The sequence below is a fragment of the Simochromis diagramma genome, unplaced genomic scaffold (assembly GCF_900408965.1).
Source record: "Simochromis diagramma unplaced genomic scaffold, fSimDia1.1 OVJJ01000603.1, whole genome shotgun sequence".
NCBI classification, from domain to species: Eukaryota; Metazoa; Chordata; class Actinopteri; order Cichliformes; family Cichlidae; genus Simochromis; species Simochromis diagramma.
The window spans coordinates 2,177,877-2,198,152 of record NW_024387414.1 but is presented as its reverse complement, the minus strand read 5'-3'; the positions used below and the strand labels follow the sequence as shown (position 1 = coordinate 2,198,152).

General features: G+C 40.2%; 1 protein-coding gene across 1 annotated transcript; it reads right to left on the bottom strand.

Moving 5' to 3' along the window:
• Window positions 1-2,882: 2,882 nt before the first annotated feature.
• On the bottom strand, window positions 2,883-5,690 carry il17a/f2 (interleukin 17a/f2). The gene is made up of 3 exons (XM_040011868.1): window positions 5,572-5,690; window positions 3,602-3,756; window positions 2,883-3,494 (listed from the first exon to the last, which is right to left on the bottom strand). Exons 1-3 carry the CDS (start codon window positions 5,605-5,607, stop codon window positions 3,260-3,262), a joined length of 426 nt encoding a protein of 141 aa, XP_039867802.1. The 5' UTR covers window positions 5,608-5,690; the 3' UTR covers window positions 2,883-3,259.
• Window positions 5,691-20,276: the final 14,586 nt, after the last annotated feature.

The following is a 20,276-nucleotide window of genomic DNA, read 5'->3' as shown; positions in this document are numbered from 1 at the left end:
AATGGAAAGATGTACAGAGACATTCAGGATAAAAATCTGCTGCCATCTGCCAGGATGATGAAGATGAAACGAGGGTGAACGTTTCAGCAGGACGATGATCCCACAGCCAAGGATTCTCTCAGCTGCTTTCAGAGAAAGAAAATTAACCTGCTAGAATGAACCAGCCAATCAGCTGACCTGAATCCAAATGAAAACCTATGGAGAGATCTAAAGTTCATAGCGGGGTCGACAGAACCTTCAGGATTTGAAGACTGTTTGTGTGGAACAATGGACCAAAATCACACCTGAGCAATGCGTGAGACTAGTTTCTCTGTGCAGGAGTTGTTTTGAAGCTGTCATCACCAATACAGGCTTTTGCACGAAGTATTAAATACATTTCAGTAAACGTGTTCAATACTTTTTCCCTATGTCTTTCTAATTAATACACCATTAGAAAGTTTGAATTCTTTGCATCTGTGTACTGCATTGTTTCACATCAATAGCAGCTTAAAAATTTATTTACTTTGAGAATTGGTGAGGTATTCAGTACTTATTTTACCCCGCTGTGCATGAGAGGGAAATAAATGTACAGATAGGTGGCAAATAGATTGAGTTAAAAGCAGTCCAACAGCTTTGATTGGAGCTTGTTCAGCTTCAACAAACTTTGGCTTAAAGATGCTTCAAATGCCTTTTTTCTTTGGAAACACTTAAGCTTCAATCATCTCTGTACAAAGGTCAGAGGTCACAGAATCTGAAGGACAAGAAGGAAATCAAACCTACCTGACCGTCTCCTGGATGTGAGCTGCTCGCTGCTACGCTGCACAACTTATTTTCTACTCACTTCTATTGTTTTCTGTTCGGGTTTTTGGGCCTGCTGTCAGAGTGTTCAAATCACACACACACACACACACACACACACACACACACACACACACACACACACACACACACACACACACACACTCCACAATGTGTTCTTGTTTTCAGCTAATTAGAGCTGATTTCAGTCTGAACAAGTTTTTCTCTGCAGAGGATTTCAGACATCATGAGACTCAGCAGTAATGCACACTTCGCTGCAGCGTGCATGCCAATACACCACCAAATCCTCCACACAGTAACGTCACATTTATTCTCTAAATACGTCAGATTAATAAAAGGAAAGATTAGGAACTTTTCTAATTCGTCCAGTGCACATGATGGTAAATTTGGAGACTAATTCAACAAAAAAAATAAAGAGACAAAGCAAAGCAAAACTGTAAACTTCAAGTTTTGTTTTTCTCTTGTTATTTTAGTTATATTTCCAAATTCTAAATGAAAACTATTCTATTCTATTTTATTCTCTTCTAAAATAATAAAAATGTAAGATGATAAAATATTTAAGAATGTTGGCCAAAACAAAACTGTAAAAGGTAACAAGCTTTGTAGAAGAATTATGTTTTAAAAAGAGGAGAAAAGCAGTTCTGCTACGCCCACTGGTGGATGGTGAGAGAACTGCAAGTCCACAACTACATGTTTAATTTGTTTCGTGTTTGATTTGTTTGGTTATATTCACACGCCATCATTCAGAGATCAAGACTGTTCCTGTAATGTTACTGTCAAACGAAGTCATGTCTTTCACTGTACAAAATACATTAAAATGTTATTTTGTGCTTGAACAAAAACGAGTAATCATCCAAACCCAGACTTGAAAACAGCATTTCACACAATCAAACACCGAGTTTTATCTGAACTGAAGCTGTTCTGTGGATTTCTCTATCACAGAGAAAGCAATGTGCATATATTCACTCTGCAGGGATTCCACAAGGCTCTTTGCTCGGACTACTTTTCTTTGCACTTCATATTAACATGTATCTAAATATTAATATTCCAATGTACGCAGATGATGCAGTAGTCTTCACACAATGACACGCTCAAAATCACACATTCTTATGTCTTACAGAGGAACTGACTCAGGTTCAAGAGTGACTTCAAAATCATTAATTTGACTAATTATTGAACAGTGTGTTGTAACGCACGATCTGATATCGTCCTGTTGGTGTTGTTCCCAGATCATCATACTAAATGTTGTTCCAGGATCAACATTGCAAGTGACCAATCAGAATGTTGTGATGTCATACTTTTGCGACTTCGGGAAAAAAACGCCGTAAAACAAAAAACTGTACTTAAGCTGCGAGAAACCGCCTCTGTCCGCCGATCAACGGACCCTGACCCTGACCCTGACCGTAACCGTAACCCTTTAATAAACGGTAAGCAGAACTGATATTGTCCTTGCAACATTGGAATTTCATAAATGCACGTATGGCTTGGCGCGCAAAAGAATAACGTCACAACAATGTGATTGGTCACTTGCAATGTTGAACCTGGAACAACATTTTCATGATGATCTGGGAACAACACCAACACGACGATATCAGATCATCCGTGTTGTAACAGTCACAATGGTGTGGTGTCTCTTTAAGACAACCCAAGTCGAGGGTTAATGTTGTCATCCGTATGCGCCACTACTCTGTTTGTTAAGCTGCAGCCATTCAACCGGGCTTATATGGTTGACGAAGGGAACGTGTATTAAAGAACACGCTGTGGAATTCCCAAAGCCAGCGTGAGTGTGTATTCTTTCGACAGTGTGATGTTTATGAAACAACTAATGACACTGTAAACAAGTTCAGTTAACTTTGACTCACTTTGGGCTCGGGTGCAACAGTATGACTGAAAATTTCAACAACAATTTAAAATTTAATTTACACAAATCCAAGCACATCAGGCCATTTCCGGGAAAAAAATCGATAAAGGCAATCTCTTGAGCTTCGATCATTTAAAAAACATGGCAGTTTTATGTATAAAGTTTTATATAGACTTTCCCCAATACTTTCAGTTGATTTATTAGGGGGATTGGTGTTAGAGCTGCTGCTAGAGTAGACAGCGAGGGGCCTGATAGGGGAACCAAATGTGAGTAAAATGTGAGGTCAGTAAAGGGGAGTAACTATTTTGGCACTTCTCAGATCGACGCTGCACATACAATGAAAGCTGATCTCAAACAAACCAGACTTGTCATCATTTTTTACTCCACGTAGTTTTTATTTGTTTGTGTGTTTTTTATGTTACCTGCACAGAGATTATAGATAAAAATGAAGAGCTGATTCAAATCTGGCACATCTGATGTTAACACGCACTGTGCAGTTTTTAAATAAATACAACAAAAACAGCAAGAATGAAATGACCAGGTTTCAATTAGCTTATTTTTTAGCTCCTTTTATTTCGAAACATTCCTGTTTCCTGGGCTTCACTTCTGATCGGTCTCGGCTCGAACACAGGTGCAGCCGACCGCCACAGAGCGGAACGATGCTTTGTAGCAGCGCCGGCCATTGTGTGAGGTCAGGACCAGAATGTCCTGGTAGACGGGGACTGAGTTCAGGTTGTGTTGGTCCTTCTGTCCCGGGATGGGACTGGAACAAAAGCTGGTACTGCACTCGGCCTCCCAGAGCGTCCTGGGGATTCGGTTTCTGTCCGTGTTTGGCCTGAGTCAACAAACACAGCAACAAGTGAAATTAGACATTTATCAGAGTTGCTTCTGTTTTTACTCATTCAGTCATTCATTCACAAATTCATTCATGAGTTTACTCACGTCCAGTTCCACGGAGACAGAGATCTGCTGTGGATGTCCCCGTTTCCTTCAGTCAAGCTCGTGATCTCAGAGGAGAACGTCAGCATGGTGTCACATTCAGCTGCAGATTCAGTTTCAACCTCGGAGTGAGCGACCCACAATGCACTGCAACATACCTGAATATACAAGATTACCAACAAGTTACAATCTTGGGTTTTACTAAATGCAACTATTTCAACCATTTTTACATTTTTCTGCATACATATATGTATTTCAGAGCTTTCTGATCATCCTCAGCCTGTTTGAAACATCGTTCAGTGGTTTCAACTTTTAATCTAGTATGAAGAGTACGAACCTCTTAGAAACTCTTAGTGAAGCTCATCTGTGCAAGTTTCTCAGTAAGTTTTTAGTCTGTACTAGAAGCTTAAAATACTAAAACTAGAATTATTTGTTTCACAGTTTTAAACTCTGCCTTTTAAAGACTGTTAGAGCGTTTATTCCTCAAAGTCCATTCGTGTGAAAAAGACAGTCCTCTCTCACTGCTTCCATGTGAAGCGGAGGGTAAGTATCAGCCAATCAAATGCCCTTCATTAACCGATTAATGACCCGAGGGACCACCTCTATATACAGGTGTATATGTTAACACACTCAATGCCACAATCTCCCCAGGAGCAGACATACCAGCAAATTCACCCTGAGCTCAAACCCAAGAGCTCCATGAAGATGCATGGCTGAAAAAGAAAAGAATCAAGCTGCTGCAGTGGTGCAGAGTCCAGAGAGCTGTGCATGAACGAATGGTGCAAACCTCGATGAACTGAAGCAACGCTGTTACCGAGAGTGGACCAAAACTGCTCGGCAGTGATGAGACAGACCGATAGACTCACACAGAGAACAAAGTTCAAATCCAGAGTGAAAATGTGAGAACAACAATTATAGATGTAATATCAACACAAACAAGCTCTTTTTAATTAAGTCTATCCGGATTTAATCCATGGTGTTGCCCAGAGGAGCGTCACCCTGAAGCTGGATGGAAATGCTGGGTTGGACTGTTTTAAAGGAGATTCTGTGGATTCTTCAGAAAAAGCTGGAAATCATATCCCAAACCTGACATGCTTCGAGCCTCCATCAGCATCTGTTAACCTGAGCGCGCTGCTGACAGTCTATAACCGTCCCTTAAAGGTTATTTTATTATACTTTTTAGTGAGATGATGACAATTTAAGCAACGACAAACTTCATCACTCTAAACACTGTTTTAACAGGGTTTAAATTTCAAATCTACAGGGTCGAATAAGAACCATGATAAGCACAAAAAAAGACATGATAGTCCATTAAACAGCAGCAGCCGACACAAAACTCAGTTTTAAATATAAATAAACACAGAGTGTCTGCAGGAGGACGATTTCACGGAGAGTTTTAGGACGGGATGAACTATTACGCGTCATGACTGTGTAACTATTAGGTAAAAATACCAAAAACTGTTATAGTTGATTAGATATTATGTTAGCCACACAGATTATAATTATTATAAACCCGGTGAGCCGTACAGGAGATTATCTGGAAACGTGAAGTAAAACATTACTTTATTAAAAGCGTTTTCTGACCAGTTTAAATTTACTCACCTGCCTAAAGACCCGCGCTGGGTCCAGCTCTGGAAAGCTGCGCTGCACACCTGACTCTTCTAGCTAACGACATCTCTAAAAGACTGCTTGGAACTAGTTTCTGTTTGCGACACTTTTCATGTCCATCCATTAAATGAACCCAGTAAAACCTTTCAGCCGCTGCTGGTTCTTCCAGTCTGATCAATTTCACAGTCAAACTGCTAAATTTGCTTTGCGCTGGAACTTCTCACCAGTCATCCCCAATCTAACCTTTGCCACTATCAGCCGTGAGTAATTTCTTGCTTGTAATTTCCAGCAGACTAATATAATCTGGCTTTTCATCTTTCAGTCGCAGTAAACAGATGATCAGAGTGAATAAAGCCGACGCTCACCAGCAGAGTGTAGACGCCGTGCCTCAGCAGCTTCATGATGTTGCTCTGGTCCCGTCCAGCGTCTGTGTGCGACTGCTCTCAGATCAGCACAATTTATGCTGATCAGATGTGATCACGCCTGATCTCTGAGATGATAACAGCTCAAGAAACAAAACGGGAGATTCCTGTTATCTCTGCAGACCATCTGAATCACACGATGAAAGCCTGACAGGCGGTCTGTCAGATGAAAATAACACGTTTGCTGCACTGATAACATCTGTGACAGAAAAACAGGAAAAACGTGTAAAACAGCAGAAGCTGAATTTTATTTTCAGTGTGGCAGATTAATCTAAAGAACAGAATTTGTTTTAATGACAACAGATTCTACTTTTTTTTAATTTTCTAACTCTGGTCTTCCTGCTAAGAATGTAGGTGTTCTCCATGCCGTCTACCTGAGCAGAAACTACATATGTTCAATTTTAAGAAGCATTCGCGATCAGAGACGTCCTGAAGTAATTTGTTTGGACAACAGCTCCATCCATTTTCCTCACCTACGATCATGGTGGTGGGGAAAGTTCTCCCAGCTGACAGAGGGCAAAAGATCTCAAACACCTGGAGACAGACGCGCCTACAGCCAGTTTACGATCGTTAGTGAGCATGTCTTTGGAGCGCGAGGTGAAACCTGCAGAGCTGCAAGCAGAAGGTTCAGAGCTTCCAACCCTGACCAACACGCCGCTCTGCTCCAGCACACTTATCTTTATCCTGATCGATCTAAATTGATAAAAAAAAATTAATCTGATTGTGTTCATGCACTGCTTTTGCAACTGATGTATCTCAACAGGAAGCAGGTTTCATATCTGCAACATTTATCTAACCTAAATCTAACCAAGTTTATTCTATTTGATAAGGTCCCTCCAGCTTCCAGAAGTGTTTCTGGTCCTTGTTAAATAATGAAATCATCACATGTGAGAACGGAGAGATGACAAATGGTGTTCAGGAAGGTTAGAAAACTGGAAAAGTTGTGTCCGTGGACATAAAACTTCTGCGAGGCTGCGATGTGCTTTCTGAACTTCTGATTTGTAATAAAAAATAAGAAACAATGTCGTTCAGAAGCTGCTTTTCCACATTCGCGCTGCTTCTCATCGTGCTTCCAGAAGCTGGCCGACAAAGAAAGTTTGGAAGAAGGTTTGCTTTACAGATACGTAGAAGACTTGGTTGGCTTTGTGTCGAGGTCTGCAGTCCTGTGGTGTCATTCAGGAGTCCTTTGTTCTTTATCTCCTGCTGACTCTTTCCTCTGAAATAAAAGGCATAAAATCCCCCCAAAAGTGTCTTCAAAGTGCACGCTGCCCTGAATTTTACGATGTTGTTTCGTTAGTAGTTTCTTATCTGTTCGATCCATCATCTACCGTGAGAATTCAGCTCCCCGCGTGGGACCATTACAGTTTATCTCGTCTTTATCTGCATCTTTTACTGTCAGCACACCAGCAAAACATCTGATCTAAATATCTGTTTCCTCTTTGATAATCACCGTATCTGTTTATTCTGTAAAGCTAAAGTTGGGTTTTTAATCATCGCGGTGGGAAAAAAGGCTCTGATTATTTCAGTATATAAGATAAGATACAGTAAGGTCCATAAGTATTTGGACAGAGACTTTTTTCTAATTTTGGTTCCGTACAGTACCCCAGTGGAACAACTCAGATGTAGCTGAAATGCAGACTCTTAGCTTTAATTTGGTGGGTTGAAATAAAAAACGTGAGGGAGCTAAAGTAAATCACTTCATTTCAGGGCCCAAAAGCAATTGGACAAATTAAATAACTGAAAATGAAACGTTCATTTCTAATACTTGGTTGCAAACTCTTTGCTGGTAATGACAACCTGAAGTCTTAAACTCGTGGACATCGCCACATGCTGGTTTCAAACTATGGCTAAAAATGACTTTTTCAGCAAATAACAAATAAAGCCTACCTGATTGACCGAGGAAGGCTGTTCCACAGTTTGGACGTAACAACCTCCAAAATCACAGAAGGTTAGGAGCTCTGCAGTGTGAGCAGGGCCTGTCCATGCAGAGCCTCACATGTTAAGAACAGAATTCTAGTCTAATCTTCTAATCTCACTGGAAGTCAGTGACGGGATGCAAGGATTGGACTAAAATTTAAGAGGTTAACTGACAGTAAAGGTTTGATTTTTTCAATATTTCTCGGATGAAGGAAAAAAGACTGGGTAACCTTTGATGCGAGTTTCAGGTGCTGATCAAAAATGATACCAAAGTCTTTTGATTTGATGTTATTGGCGAGGGGGCTGATGTACTGACTGACTTCCTTAGAGAATCTGGGCTAAATGTTTGTGGTGTAACCTGAATTATTAAATTACTGCAGAAAAAAACTCATCTGCTGAAAATTTGCTGATCAGTACGAGTGGAATTTTTTTTGTGTGTCGTTTTCATTTTTTTTTCTTCTTATTTTGTAAACTTGTCGGTTTTATGTTTTTCATTAATAACAACAACAACAATGATAATAACAATCATAAACATAATCATAATAGCAATAATATATTACACTCCATGTCCTGGTGTCCTGCATTTGGGTCCTCTTAAAAACTCTCATCATGATTGACTGTGCAGGCCGGCACAGCTGTGCCAGATGTTTTATGTTTAACACATGAACCATGTTTTCACCAAGGAGGACCAGCTCATCAAATTCAAACCTCTGAAAAACTGCAGCAAAGTCATAATTGTTAGATTTTCCATAAAATCGCTTTGCGATGAGTGAAAAGCTGCCGGGCGGCGTTTCTCAGTGACATGCTGCTACTTCAGTTCACCTGATATTTAAACAGGATAATAAACACTGAGATGCTCTGCACGCTCTGCAGAAGAGATAAAACAAACCAGCACCAGTATGACGTCCACAATCACACCTACATGACCATTAATCTTTGATTAAATGACTGTAGCACCTCCCACGCAACAATTAAATGAGTCATTCATTAGTCTGAAATTGACTCAAACAAACAGTGATGCCTCTCCTTGTTCTGGTGACCAAATGCATCTGTTATGGTAAAAACACAGCAACGTGAATCTACGGTGAGAGAAGATCGAAGAAATCAGCAGAAACCGCAGACGCTGCAGTAACACAGGTTAACCACAAGGGTACCGCAGTCCTGAGGACTTTCAGCTTCTGGAGGAAACTTCAGGTTTAACTTCGTGTTTCTCTGTTATGAAAGTGGTTTCATCTCCATAGTAACACTGCTGACCTAACCATAGAGATCAACGCACATGAAACTGCTGCCTACTGAAAATACTGTCACCATTCCCGGAAGACGTCGTGGAGCCTCAGTGCGTCAGTAGCACGAGGTCAGATTAGTAAAGACAGATCAAAGTGCTCGTCTTCCTCTAATGATCGACCAGGAAACACGGATCATATTAAAAAAAAACTGCATTCTTCCTGCTTTTTTCTCGTTTCTTGTGCACTTTCAAAACGTGTTATTGTTCTACACCTGAACAGGGTGGTGCCATACGCCACTGTTAGAGTATGAATATTATTATTACTGATGTCTGCATGTTTGGTGGAGTATAGAGAAGGTCAGAAAGAGCTTCACTCTGTGTCTTTGTGGATCTACAGAAAGCATAAACCTGCACTGATGTTTGGAGCTAATAGAGGAAGAGTAGAACAGAGTAGAATAGCGCTTTATTGTTCTTGTACATGCACAACGTAATTGTGGGTGCTCCACACCAACTGTGCAGGGATAAAATATACAGGGTGGGCCATTTATATGGATACACCGTAACAACATGGGAATGGTTGGTGATATTAAAGTCCTGTTTGTGGCACATTAGTATATGTGAGGGGGCAAACTCCTCACGATGGGTGGTGACCATGGTGGCCATTTAGAAGTCGGCCATCTTGGATACAACTTGTTTTTTACAAGTTTCTCTTTGTTCACAGCCATTGACATGTCGAAGAGGTTAACACGTGAGGAGCGGATCGAAATTGTGTTGATATCTGGTGAACGCAGTAACCGGGTCATCGCAGCAGATTTCAATGCAAGACACCCTACGAGACCACCCATCTCCCATGCTACAGTCAGCAAACTGCTTCCTAAGTTTCGTGAAACTGGTTCAGTGTTGGATTTGCCAAAATGTGGACGCATGAAAACTGTCACTAATGAAGAAACATCACTGGCTGTCCTAGCTACTTTTAAGATTAGGCTTAAAACTTTCCTTTTTGGTAAAGCATATAGTTAGGGCTGGACCAGGTGACCCTGAATCCTCCCTTAGTTATGCTGCAATACATGCAGGCTGCCGGGGATTCCCATGATGCATTGAGTTTTTCCTTTCCAGTCACCTTTCTCACTCACTATGTGTTAACAGACCTCTCTGCATTAAATCATCCTTGTTATTAATCTCTCTCTCTCTTCCACAGCATGTCTTTATCCTGTCTTCCTTGTCTCACCCCAACCAATCACAGCAGATGGCCCCGCCCCTCCCTGAGCCTGGTTCTGCTGGAGGTTTCTTCCTGTTAAAAGGGAGTTTTTCCTTCCCACTGTCGCCAGAGTGTATCCAGGTGCAGAGTGAGCTGCTGAGCCCTAAGTTGCTTAGTTAGAGGGCAAGAGGAGGGCGCACATTACAGAACAATTAGAGAAGAGCTCAGAGATGGAAAACAGTGTGATCTGTTTCAAAGATAAAAATTTGGGGATGGGGGTGTCCATGTCTATCCCTATTGGGGGTGAATGTAACCTAGCAGAGGGAGGAACACGTAGATCAGAGGGGAATCCTTGGCAGGTAATATGCACTGTGTCTGCAGCAGCTGTGATGCTTTGGGCCTCTATTATGTTTTTGGTATTTTGGTATTTTTCTGAAATTTGTTTGCAATAATAAAAATAAGATAAAATAAAAACGGCTGTTCTTCTGACAGCAGCTCTGTTTGGTCTGATGCTGCCTTCGTGTGATGGCAACACCCTTCCTACCAACGTGCTTACGGCTGGATTAGGCAACCCTGGGTCGTAACAGTGTTTTCTTACAGAGGCCGAGATGCCAGGTTGGCCTGTTTCTTTAGCCAGGAGTGTGGCTAGGGTTTTGGCTGTAAATCCAGCTGTTGCTGGAGTCTCTGACTGCAACTGTAAACTGTACACAGACAGCACCCCCTATTATTTAAACATAGTATTAAAGATGGATGTTGCATCAGGCTCTGAAACGTGAAGGCAATATGGAAGTCCCATAAACTAAATAAATAAATATTCTTCATTTCCAGTTAATACTTGTACAGCTGCTGTTATTGTGTATATATTTATTTATATTTCTTCATACATTCTTATATAGTTCTATATTGTGTATTTTGTTGTACAGTTATTTTATTTTCAACTTTAATTTATATATTTTATCTTATTCTTTCCCAGTTAAATTTACCCTTCATTCTAATTTGTGTTGTACAGTTATTTCATTTTTAACCTTAATTTATATTTTATTCCTTCCTAGTTAAATTTACCCTTTTTAATTTTTCATATTTATTTCCTATCTTATTCATAGCCTTTTCCTTTTTTGTTTTCTTTAGGTCACGAGCAGTTGTCCAAGCATTTCACTACATATCGTACTGTGTATGACTGTGTACATGACAAATAAAATTTGAATTTGAATTTGAATTTAAACTTGCATTTCTTCTAATGGCCACCAGGGGTCATTAGCTGTGCTTGTGAATAGTCCTATAGAAGTCTATGGGAAAACCACCCTCTGCAGACTCTTTCATGGCCTCAGTGACTCATTCAGGGTCGCACTGAATAAAACATCAAGTCCATCTTGTAACATCTGTATATCATATTATTCTGTATATAAAAGTGTATTAACACTGGTAATAGGAGGTGGTTAGTTTGTGATATTACTCTTCACTCAGACCTTTCCTGTGCTTGTATTGAATTGTGTTCCAGTGGTCACACACTGGCCTTAACTCTTTGTGTATGGCTGGGTAGCTTTAGTAATTTATAGCCAATACAATGTGTTATTGCTTGAATCAAAATAAATCAAAGGAAATCCATCACTTTCTCTTGCATTTTGATTGGATTTTAATCTGATGAACGTAGCGGGAGCACCCCGGGGTTAAGTATCTTGATCAAGGACACTTTGGCATGTAGACTGGAGCCCTGAAGGATCAAACCACCAGCCTTGTGATTTAGTAGACTACTTTCTGTATGGCCACGAGCTGTGGGTAGTGACCGAAAGAGCGGCGGAAATTAGCTTCCTCCGAAGGGTGGCTGGCCTCTCCCTCAGAGATAGGATGAGAAGTTCGTTCATCCGGGAGGGGCTCAGAGTAGAGCCGCTGCTCCTCCACATTGAAAGGAGTCAGTGGAGGTGGTTCGGGCATCCGACAAGGATGCCTCCTGGGCGCCTCCTGGGCGAGGTTTTCCGGGCATGTCCCACAGGAAGGAGGCCCCGGGGCAGACCCAGGACACGCTGGAGAGATTATATCTCTCGGCTGGCCTGGGAACGCCTTGGTGTTCCCCCGGATAAGTTGGAGGAGGTGGCTGGGGAGAGGGAGGTCTGGGCTTCTCTGCTTGGGCTGCTGCCGCCACGACCCGGCCCCAGATAAGTGGAAGAAAATGGATGGATGGACCTTCGGTAGAAAATGGCTGAGAGGTAATAATGTGGAAACAAACATAGCAATATTTACTACCAGAAAAACATGTCTTTCTATCAGATGACCTCCTATGAGAAGTCACTTGGCCACAGTGGGAAGGAAAAACTCCCTTTTAACAGGAAGAAATGTTTGGACAGAACTGGTGGGCCACTGTAGCAGAAACCCCGATATGAGGAGTCACCTTTAAACCATATCAGTAACTGATGATTACAGCCAGCGAGAGAAATTCACCGCGCCAACAGTGTCTTCGACAGCACGGCACGCAAAGCTAGAGAGATATTATCTGACGTTACTCGAGTGGATTAATAAACTCACCACACACTAAGACAGCTGAGTCACCGACTTGAGTCTAAGATCTCAGCATAAATGAAAACTCGGCTTTCTCAGCTCAGACCGTGCTTTGCACCCATGGCTGTCCATGCTGATGAAGAACCTCTTTAGAGCCCTGAAGGCTACTTCTCAAATTCTGACCTGTGGAAGTCCACCTGCTCTAAAGTCATTTGGTGGATGTCAGTAGCTGTCAGCTGCCCAGTTACCTTCATGCCTGCAGATGCACAGTAGCTGAATTGTTAGCATGGCTGTTGCTGCACTGCCTTACTGCGAGTGTGGGTGTTAAATTGTATGATTTCATTTACTCGGTGGCACAGAAGTATGTCGGTAGAATTCGGCTGAAGGGCACAGTGACCTTTTTCGGTTTGAGGTTTGGGGGAGTGATTGTTAAAAGCAGCTTTGTGATGGTGCCACTTTGACCTCAGACGCCTGCTGACACTAACTCATTCTAGGCTACAACCAGCATCAAAGCAACGAGGGAGGTTTGCGCCCATGACATCATTATCATGCTTTGGTATTTTAATCCTCAGTGCTGCCATTTAGGCTGCCAATTCAACCAACTTCAACCAAGTAACATCTGCCACAACTGTACAGTCATTTGAGAGAAATCACCCGTGCAAAATAGTCAAATATCTCCCCGTGAATGTCAAACAGGAGCTTTTGTTGAAATGCTTTTCTCCCACTTTAAAGTAGTGTGCCAAATCCACACTTCCACAAATCTAATGCGGGAAGTGGGAACACAAGACTGGAGAAGAAACACTCTTTTGCAACATAACTAATGGCTGTTCAGCTCTATGAAAAAGCTTTATCGAAACAGACAGTTTTACAGTACAAAGGCTCTGCCTCCCATTCTACTTTTAAATACTCTAGGAACAACAAGTAGGCCTGCAGAGCGAGAGCGAAGTGCTCTAATAGGGTGATATGGTACTACAAGGTCATTCAGATAAGATGGGGCCTGATTATTTAAGACCTTGTATGTGAGGAGCAGGATTTTGAATTCTGGATTTAACAGGAAGCCAAAACAGGAGAAATCTGCTCTCTCTTTCTAGTCCCTGTCAGGACTCTTGCTGCAGCATTTTGGATTAACTGAAGGCTTTTCAGGGAGTTTTTAGGACTTCTTGATAATAATGAGTTACAGTCGTCCATTTAAGGAAGTGAATAAATACATTTATCAAGAACACAACAGTTTGTGAAGTTTGGAGAATTGGGTATACTGAAAAAAGTGTTGTTTAAGTCACGTTGGCAGCAACTTAAACAACTGAGTTAAATCAGCACAACTTATTCATATTCAATAAACGTGTGAATTTTGTGTTGATAAAATGTGATTAAACATGTTTAGATGAAGTAAGTTGAGCTCTTTGAATATTATAATTTTGTCCAGATTGATTAAATACCTTTTTACCCCAGTACTACTTGGTCACTTAAATACTGCATGTTGTCTTCATATTACATAATGTTCACTTGTAATTACCAGTTAACCTAGGCCTAATAAATGCAACACTTTAAACTGTGGCAGGAAACCAGAGAGAACCCACTGCAAACTAACCAGACTGCGGACTTGAACCAACGACCTTCTTGCTGTGATGTAACAATGCTAACCAATGCACCACCGAGCTGTCGATACAGACCTCACAAAAGTAGGAAAGCTATGATTACAAGGCTTGATGCAGAATTTTCTTTACATTTTTTTGTCCTTGACAGATTAAACCACAATATATAGCAACAGCATACACGTGGTGTGCGTATGCTTTTCTGCTTCTTCTGACTCGTGCATTTCCTGGGCTTTGAAATCTTGTGTGATCTTATGAAGTCCAGTCAAGTAATCTCTCTGACAGGATTGTTTCATGTCATCTCAACAAGAACAAATTAATCTGTTGAATTTCATTCAGACCTTAGATGATTTCACTACGTTCACCATAGAAACATGTTTTGCAAACAAGCTAGGCTTTTGTAAATGTAACAACCACCCAATTTCCTTTTTTCAGTGATGGAATATGTATGTGTATATGTATATATGTGTGTGTATGTGTATATATACTTACATACATATATATTAGAGATGGCACGATACCACTTTTTTTTATGTGAGATACCGATATGAATCCGATATAGTGTTTTTTAATCAATAAAACTGTTTTTTTTAAAATATCTTGCTGCTTTTTGTATAAGTTCATACACAAGTTTAAATAAATAACAACACTAAAGCTATTCTGTTATACCTGTATGTAAAAATACACTGCACCCAAAATATTTCATAGTTCAGCAACACTGATCAATCTAATAAACTTAAACCTGCACCATCCTCCCTATTCTGGTATTTTAAAGAGTACTTAGCAGAAATATTAAGCAACCTAACTAATAGGGCTCTAAAACTCCCAGTGGAAAAAAAAAAATAGGGAACCACCCCCCACCCTCCACCTCATGATGCTTAATCGACGTAATCAACTTTAATTTGATGCAGTGTGAAAAAAATGCACAGAAATCAATTATTTTTCAAGAATAATTAAATAGATTCAACATCTTTCTTCAACAGAACTGCAGACTGCACAGATGGTATCTTCCCAAAGGAAAAAGTACTATAGCTTACTAGGGTATATTAGACTTAACAGTTACTATATACAGTAATGGACTTCTATACATTTTACATCAAATTAAAACTTTGGGTGTAAGATTCAGATAATTATTTATTAAAAGCTCGACATTTTAAATGGGAATAAGAAAGAAAAGTATGTCTTTGTGCCCCCTTTTCCCTGTTCATGCCCTATCGGCCCCCCTGGCTAAACTTTGCTAGATCCGCCCCTGCACAGTTACCAGCCGTCAGCTGCGTGGAAAAAGATCCTGGTGTAGAAAGTAATATTAAATAAATTCTAACAACAGATTATCAAGCTGACATATAGTCCATGTCTGTTGCTGTAACAGTAGTTCATGTTTAGAGTAAAACATCCCAGCTCACTGACTTGATCGGGGCAATAGTGCCTAAAATGTTGCATAATGTTGCTGAGAGATCTTTTACTCTGTGGTAATCTTAGACGAGTAGTTTTATGGACAAAAACCAGCAGGTCATTCAGTGTTTCCTTAGTGCTAATGTATAAGAGATGTTGGTGTACTATAACTGAAGTAATGTTGTTAAGTCCTTAGAGTCATATTCTTTTATTGTCATGACTGTATTTGAAGCTATTTTTACTTTTGTATGATACCTGATTTATATGGAATATGGCTGAAGTAAACTAAAGCCTGAAATACTTAGTCAGTCATTTGTTTAATAGTAATTTAACATTATATAATTCACATATAAAACTATGAATTGTAATTTTAAACGGTTTAAAAGCAGGTAGAATAGCACATGTAGGCAAGTATATTTCTCCTTTTTTATCAAGAAGCAAAAACAAAAAGGAAAAAATAAGAAACGGGGCAGGGTTCGATGGCTGAATCATCCGTCCCCATCAATGCCACAACCAAATCTACGCCCTTGGTGTGAACATATATTAATGAGATGTTCAAGATTTCTAAATGATCAAATTTAATATTATTTGCTGAAATGGTACTAATATATTCTTTCTGGGAATAAAAGCAATGATATTTGGTGAGTATAAAGTGAATGATGGGATACAAACACAGGTAGAAAATGAACAAACTAAAATACTAAAGGAGACTAAATTATTAGGACTAATACGTGACAATTAAACCAGTTGTGTCCAAACTCAAGTGTTCAAAAGCTAGCTCTTATCACTTCAGTTAACCTCTCAATCATGAACAAAATCAAACAGGTTCTAGATCATAATTCTCAGTATTGCATTTAACTGATTGTGTAGAGGTATGGGGAAATAAATATAAAAATATGACGAGGACTCTCCATTTACATGAACAAATCAGAGACTATTAGATAGACATGTCTACTAATTCATAGGAGATGTCAAAACGTTGTATGGTGGAGGTAGAACACAGAGTTTTAACGTAATGTTTCACTTTCTCTGTGAAGGTAAAAAAAGAGAGATTTTCCATTACAGAGAAAAAAAATGAGGGGAAATCTTACATATTCATGGATCCCAATCTAATGAAACCAGTGACATATTCTTAAAGTGTCAAATAAAGAAAATCCACCAGTAAGAAACAGAAACAGCTGCATGTGTGTAATCAGCCAATCAGAACAATGCATTTCATCTGTGTCTAGCATGGAAAGAGCTGCAGGTTTGAATGCATTCATAGTTCAGTTAGCCCCCATGTTTCAGTATTGTATGTTTCCTTTTTCCATATTAGGTTCTCACAGAAGCTCCTGCCGTGGCTCCACCCCCTGCAGTGACATCACAGCGGAGCTGTTTGGTGTAGCTTTGATTGTGGTCTACCCTGAGGTTTGAGCTGAGAGAATTTCTATCAGAGCTGTCAGCATATTTCCTTTGACCTGGTTTGACACAGGAAACCCGACAAAACGAGGATTTATCTGATAAATCACTAAGTATTCAACCACTGCTGGTTACTGGCAGGGCTGTCAGGAGTTTTCACACAGCCGTGTGTCGATCAAGTTTCAAGGTAACCTGTGCAGCCTCACCAGCGACACCTGCAAATGCGATGGATACAAGGGGATGCCTTAGCTGTAGCGTTGTCTGTAGTGAGATAAAAATGTCTGACCTGAGGGTGGCGCTAAAGGAGAGGACAGCCAACCGTTATTGGCCTCCACGGCCAGAAACAAAGTAACAAAGTTACTTCATCCTGTAAAGGCTCAGTGGAAGGGAGCGATGTAACAGTAAAAACGTTAGAAACTCTTATTTTCAAGGAAAAGAGACACCAACCATACAATGTTTTGTGTCTATTAAAAATGTTATAACTTGCATTTTATGTCTGTGAAGGTTCTCAGTCATCCAGGTCATCGCAGTCTAAGGAGCTTGGAAAGAAAAGCGTCTGGACTTCGTTAAGTTGCAACTTAAAGAAGTCCAGACGCTTTTCTTTCCAAGCTCCTTTGACAACTTGCATTTTACTATTGTCATTTATTATAATATGTGGCACAAGAGCTGTACAGATTGAAAAAGACTTAAAAAGACTAGACTTAAGACACAATCATTTTATATCAAAAAACAGAATCCATGCAGTTTTATGCTTGAACTAAGATCTAAGGCAGCAGTAAAACGAAACCAGTGATCGAGACGTCAGATAATTATTTTTTTTTTCTTGTTCTTAATCTCAGTGAGCTGTTGTAAACTACTGGAGGATAAATGCAGATAAACTGGCCTCTCTTTCCTCAAAGTAGTCACTGGAAGTAACTGAGGGGTCACAGGAACATTTAAAAGTGCTGCATCATCTGCATACAAGTTTATTTTTTCATCCAAATATTAAACAGGCTCAGCTTTGTAAACGTCATCGCAGAAAAACTGGGAGGTATTTTCAGACCTCGTAGTGTCTCTCACGTACACAGAACTTAAAGCCTAGCTTTAGCTATCTCGTTAGCAAACTTTCCAACATAAATGGAACCAACCATGCACTCCTCCAAAAACCCAGCAGCCTGTTCTGGGCCGGAAAAGGGAGCGACAGCAGAGTTTTCCAGGAACGGGAGAAGTGTGACGAAACATCAAGGATTAAAAAACAGCATGAAAATCACAGACGGTGGCTGCAAATCACACTTTTATTGTTTTTACAACTTGATTTTCTTTTAAATCTTCATATGTTATAATTTTGCTCTTCTCTGCAGCTGGCTGATGGAGGAGCAGCCACAGACCAGCTGTACCACGTTATTTGGACACTGCCTCCATCTGACAACAAATGCTGTCTGCATAGAGACGGTCTGACCCACGCTCAGCCAATAAGAAGTTGAACAGCTTCATCTTCTTTAGGTAATTAGGTCTTTTTATAAGTTGTTGTCATAGAAACAGGGCTTTGTGTTTAAATTTATCATTTCACTTTTTATAGCATGTAACCTATAATAGTAAAATTTACTATGTAATATTGCTGTATGCAATATAATAAAGAACAGTTTCACATTTACACGCAATACCTTAAAACAATTTACTTGTACAGTAAAACTGAATTCAGCCGGCAGGTAGTTTCTGTGTTTTGTGAGGCAAACTTAATCAAATCAGTTTTAGCTCCTCAAATATGTTTTATATCAGTTTTATTTTATGTAAAAGGTCAACAGAAATATTGCAGAGACACAGAAATATACTTTTGGAAACTCAGTTTAAAGTTTTGGCATGTGCTTTGTTTTTTGGTTGTAATCACAGTTCTTGCACTTACCCAAATACAACTAACCTTTCTTCATTTTCCTAAGTAGACATGTAATGACTAATTTGACAAAAAATAAAGACACATTGCACTTTGACTGTAGAGATCATAAGCTTAATTTCCAGGCAGGGAAAGAGGGAATGAATGAGCCATGAATGAATGGGAACCTTAAGAGGCAGTTCTGAATGAATAAAACATTCCTGGATGTCACAAACTCTGTGGTTCCCCAAACCACAGCAGAGGCTCTGGTTAGCTCAGAAACCCCCCCTCCCGTCACTACTCTGACTTTGTTTCCAGTCACCGCAGCAGCACAGCTCTCAACACGCAGCAGCTCGCTCGTCAAACACGCCACACTGCGAGGATCACGTCCATCGAAAACTCAAACACCTACCTCATCTCTTTGTGCTGAAACTTCTGAATTACTGTGACCCAATTTTTAATTTCTTCTTGCTTTTGGTGAGAGTGGGAGGTAAACAGTTTGTGGAAACAGCCTAAGAAACAAAATATCACCGTATTATGCTTACGAAATATCTGAACAAAAAAAAGTGCATACATGGCAAACTCAGGTTAATAACCTGAGCTCTCACTGAGTTGACCTGGATGTTGTTCAGGCCCGGCTGTGAATCCTCCCTGTCCTCTCTCTACTATCATAATAAAGATTAATGAACTTATTTTTGTAGCAAAATAAAATTTGCTCTTCATTGTTCACATGAATTCTCTCCATCACGCTGAAGTAAATTAAAATGCATAAACTGCACGTCTTCGACCTTTACATAGTTCCTCCTGTTACGTAATCTTTGTAGAAAAAGGTGGATGTAAATAAAATTCACAGCAGAATCCTTGACAGGTGTGAGATCCTCTCTGTTTTCTCGGGGTTAAAATGTGTTGACCTAAATTGAAAGTATTTCTAGATGATGGATGGTCCACTCTGAGGGAGAAGCTCTTCACCTTCCTCTGGATTATTTGTATATTTGTCTGTTAGTGTAGCACTTTGTTGTACGTGTGGAGATGAGGACCAAAGCCAGAGGTGAACTTACAGTGAGACATTTATTGACTGCTACAAAAATCCAAAAAGGTGAAACAGAAAACAAACCTGAACCCTGGGCTGGAAACCTCTGGAACAAGGTGAGCAGACACTCTGACAAAGCACGAGGGGAGGCAGCGACTATATATTGTGTTTATACACCTCTCTGCATTTAATTATGAGTTATTATTAATAGCTCTCTTCTACAGGCGGTCTTCGTCCTGTCTTCCTCCCCTCACCCCAGCTTATCACAGCAGATGGCCCCGCCCCTCCCTGAGCCTGGTGCTGCTGGAGGTTTCTTCCTGTCAAAAGGGAGTTTTTCCTTCCCACTGTCGCCAAAGTGTTTGCTTGTAGGGAGCTGTCTAATTATTGGGGGTTCTCTGTACTATTGTCGTGATTTTGGTTATGAATAAAATTGAAGTAATGATAATGGATTGGATTTATATAGCGCTTTACAATGCCACTATTCATTCACACGCTGGTGGAGGCAGCTACAGTTGTAGCCACAGCTGCCCTGGGGCAGACTGACAGAAGTGAGG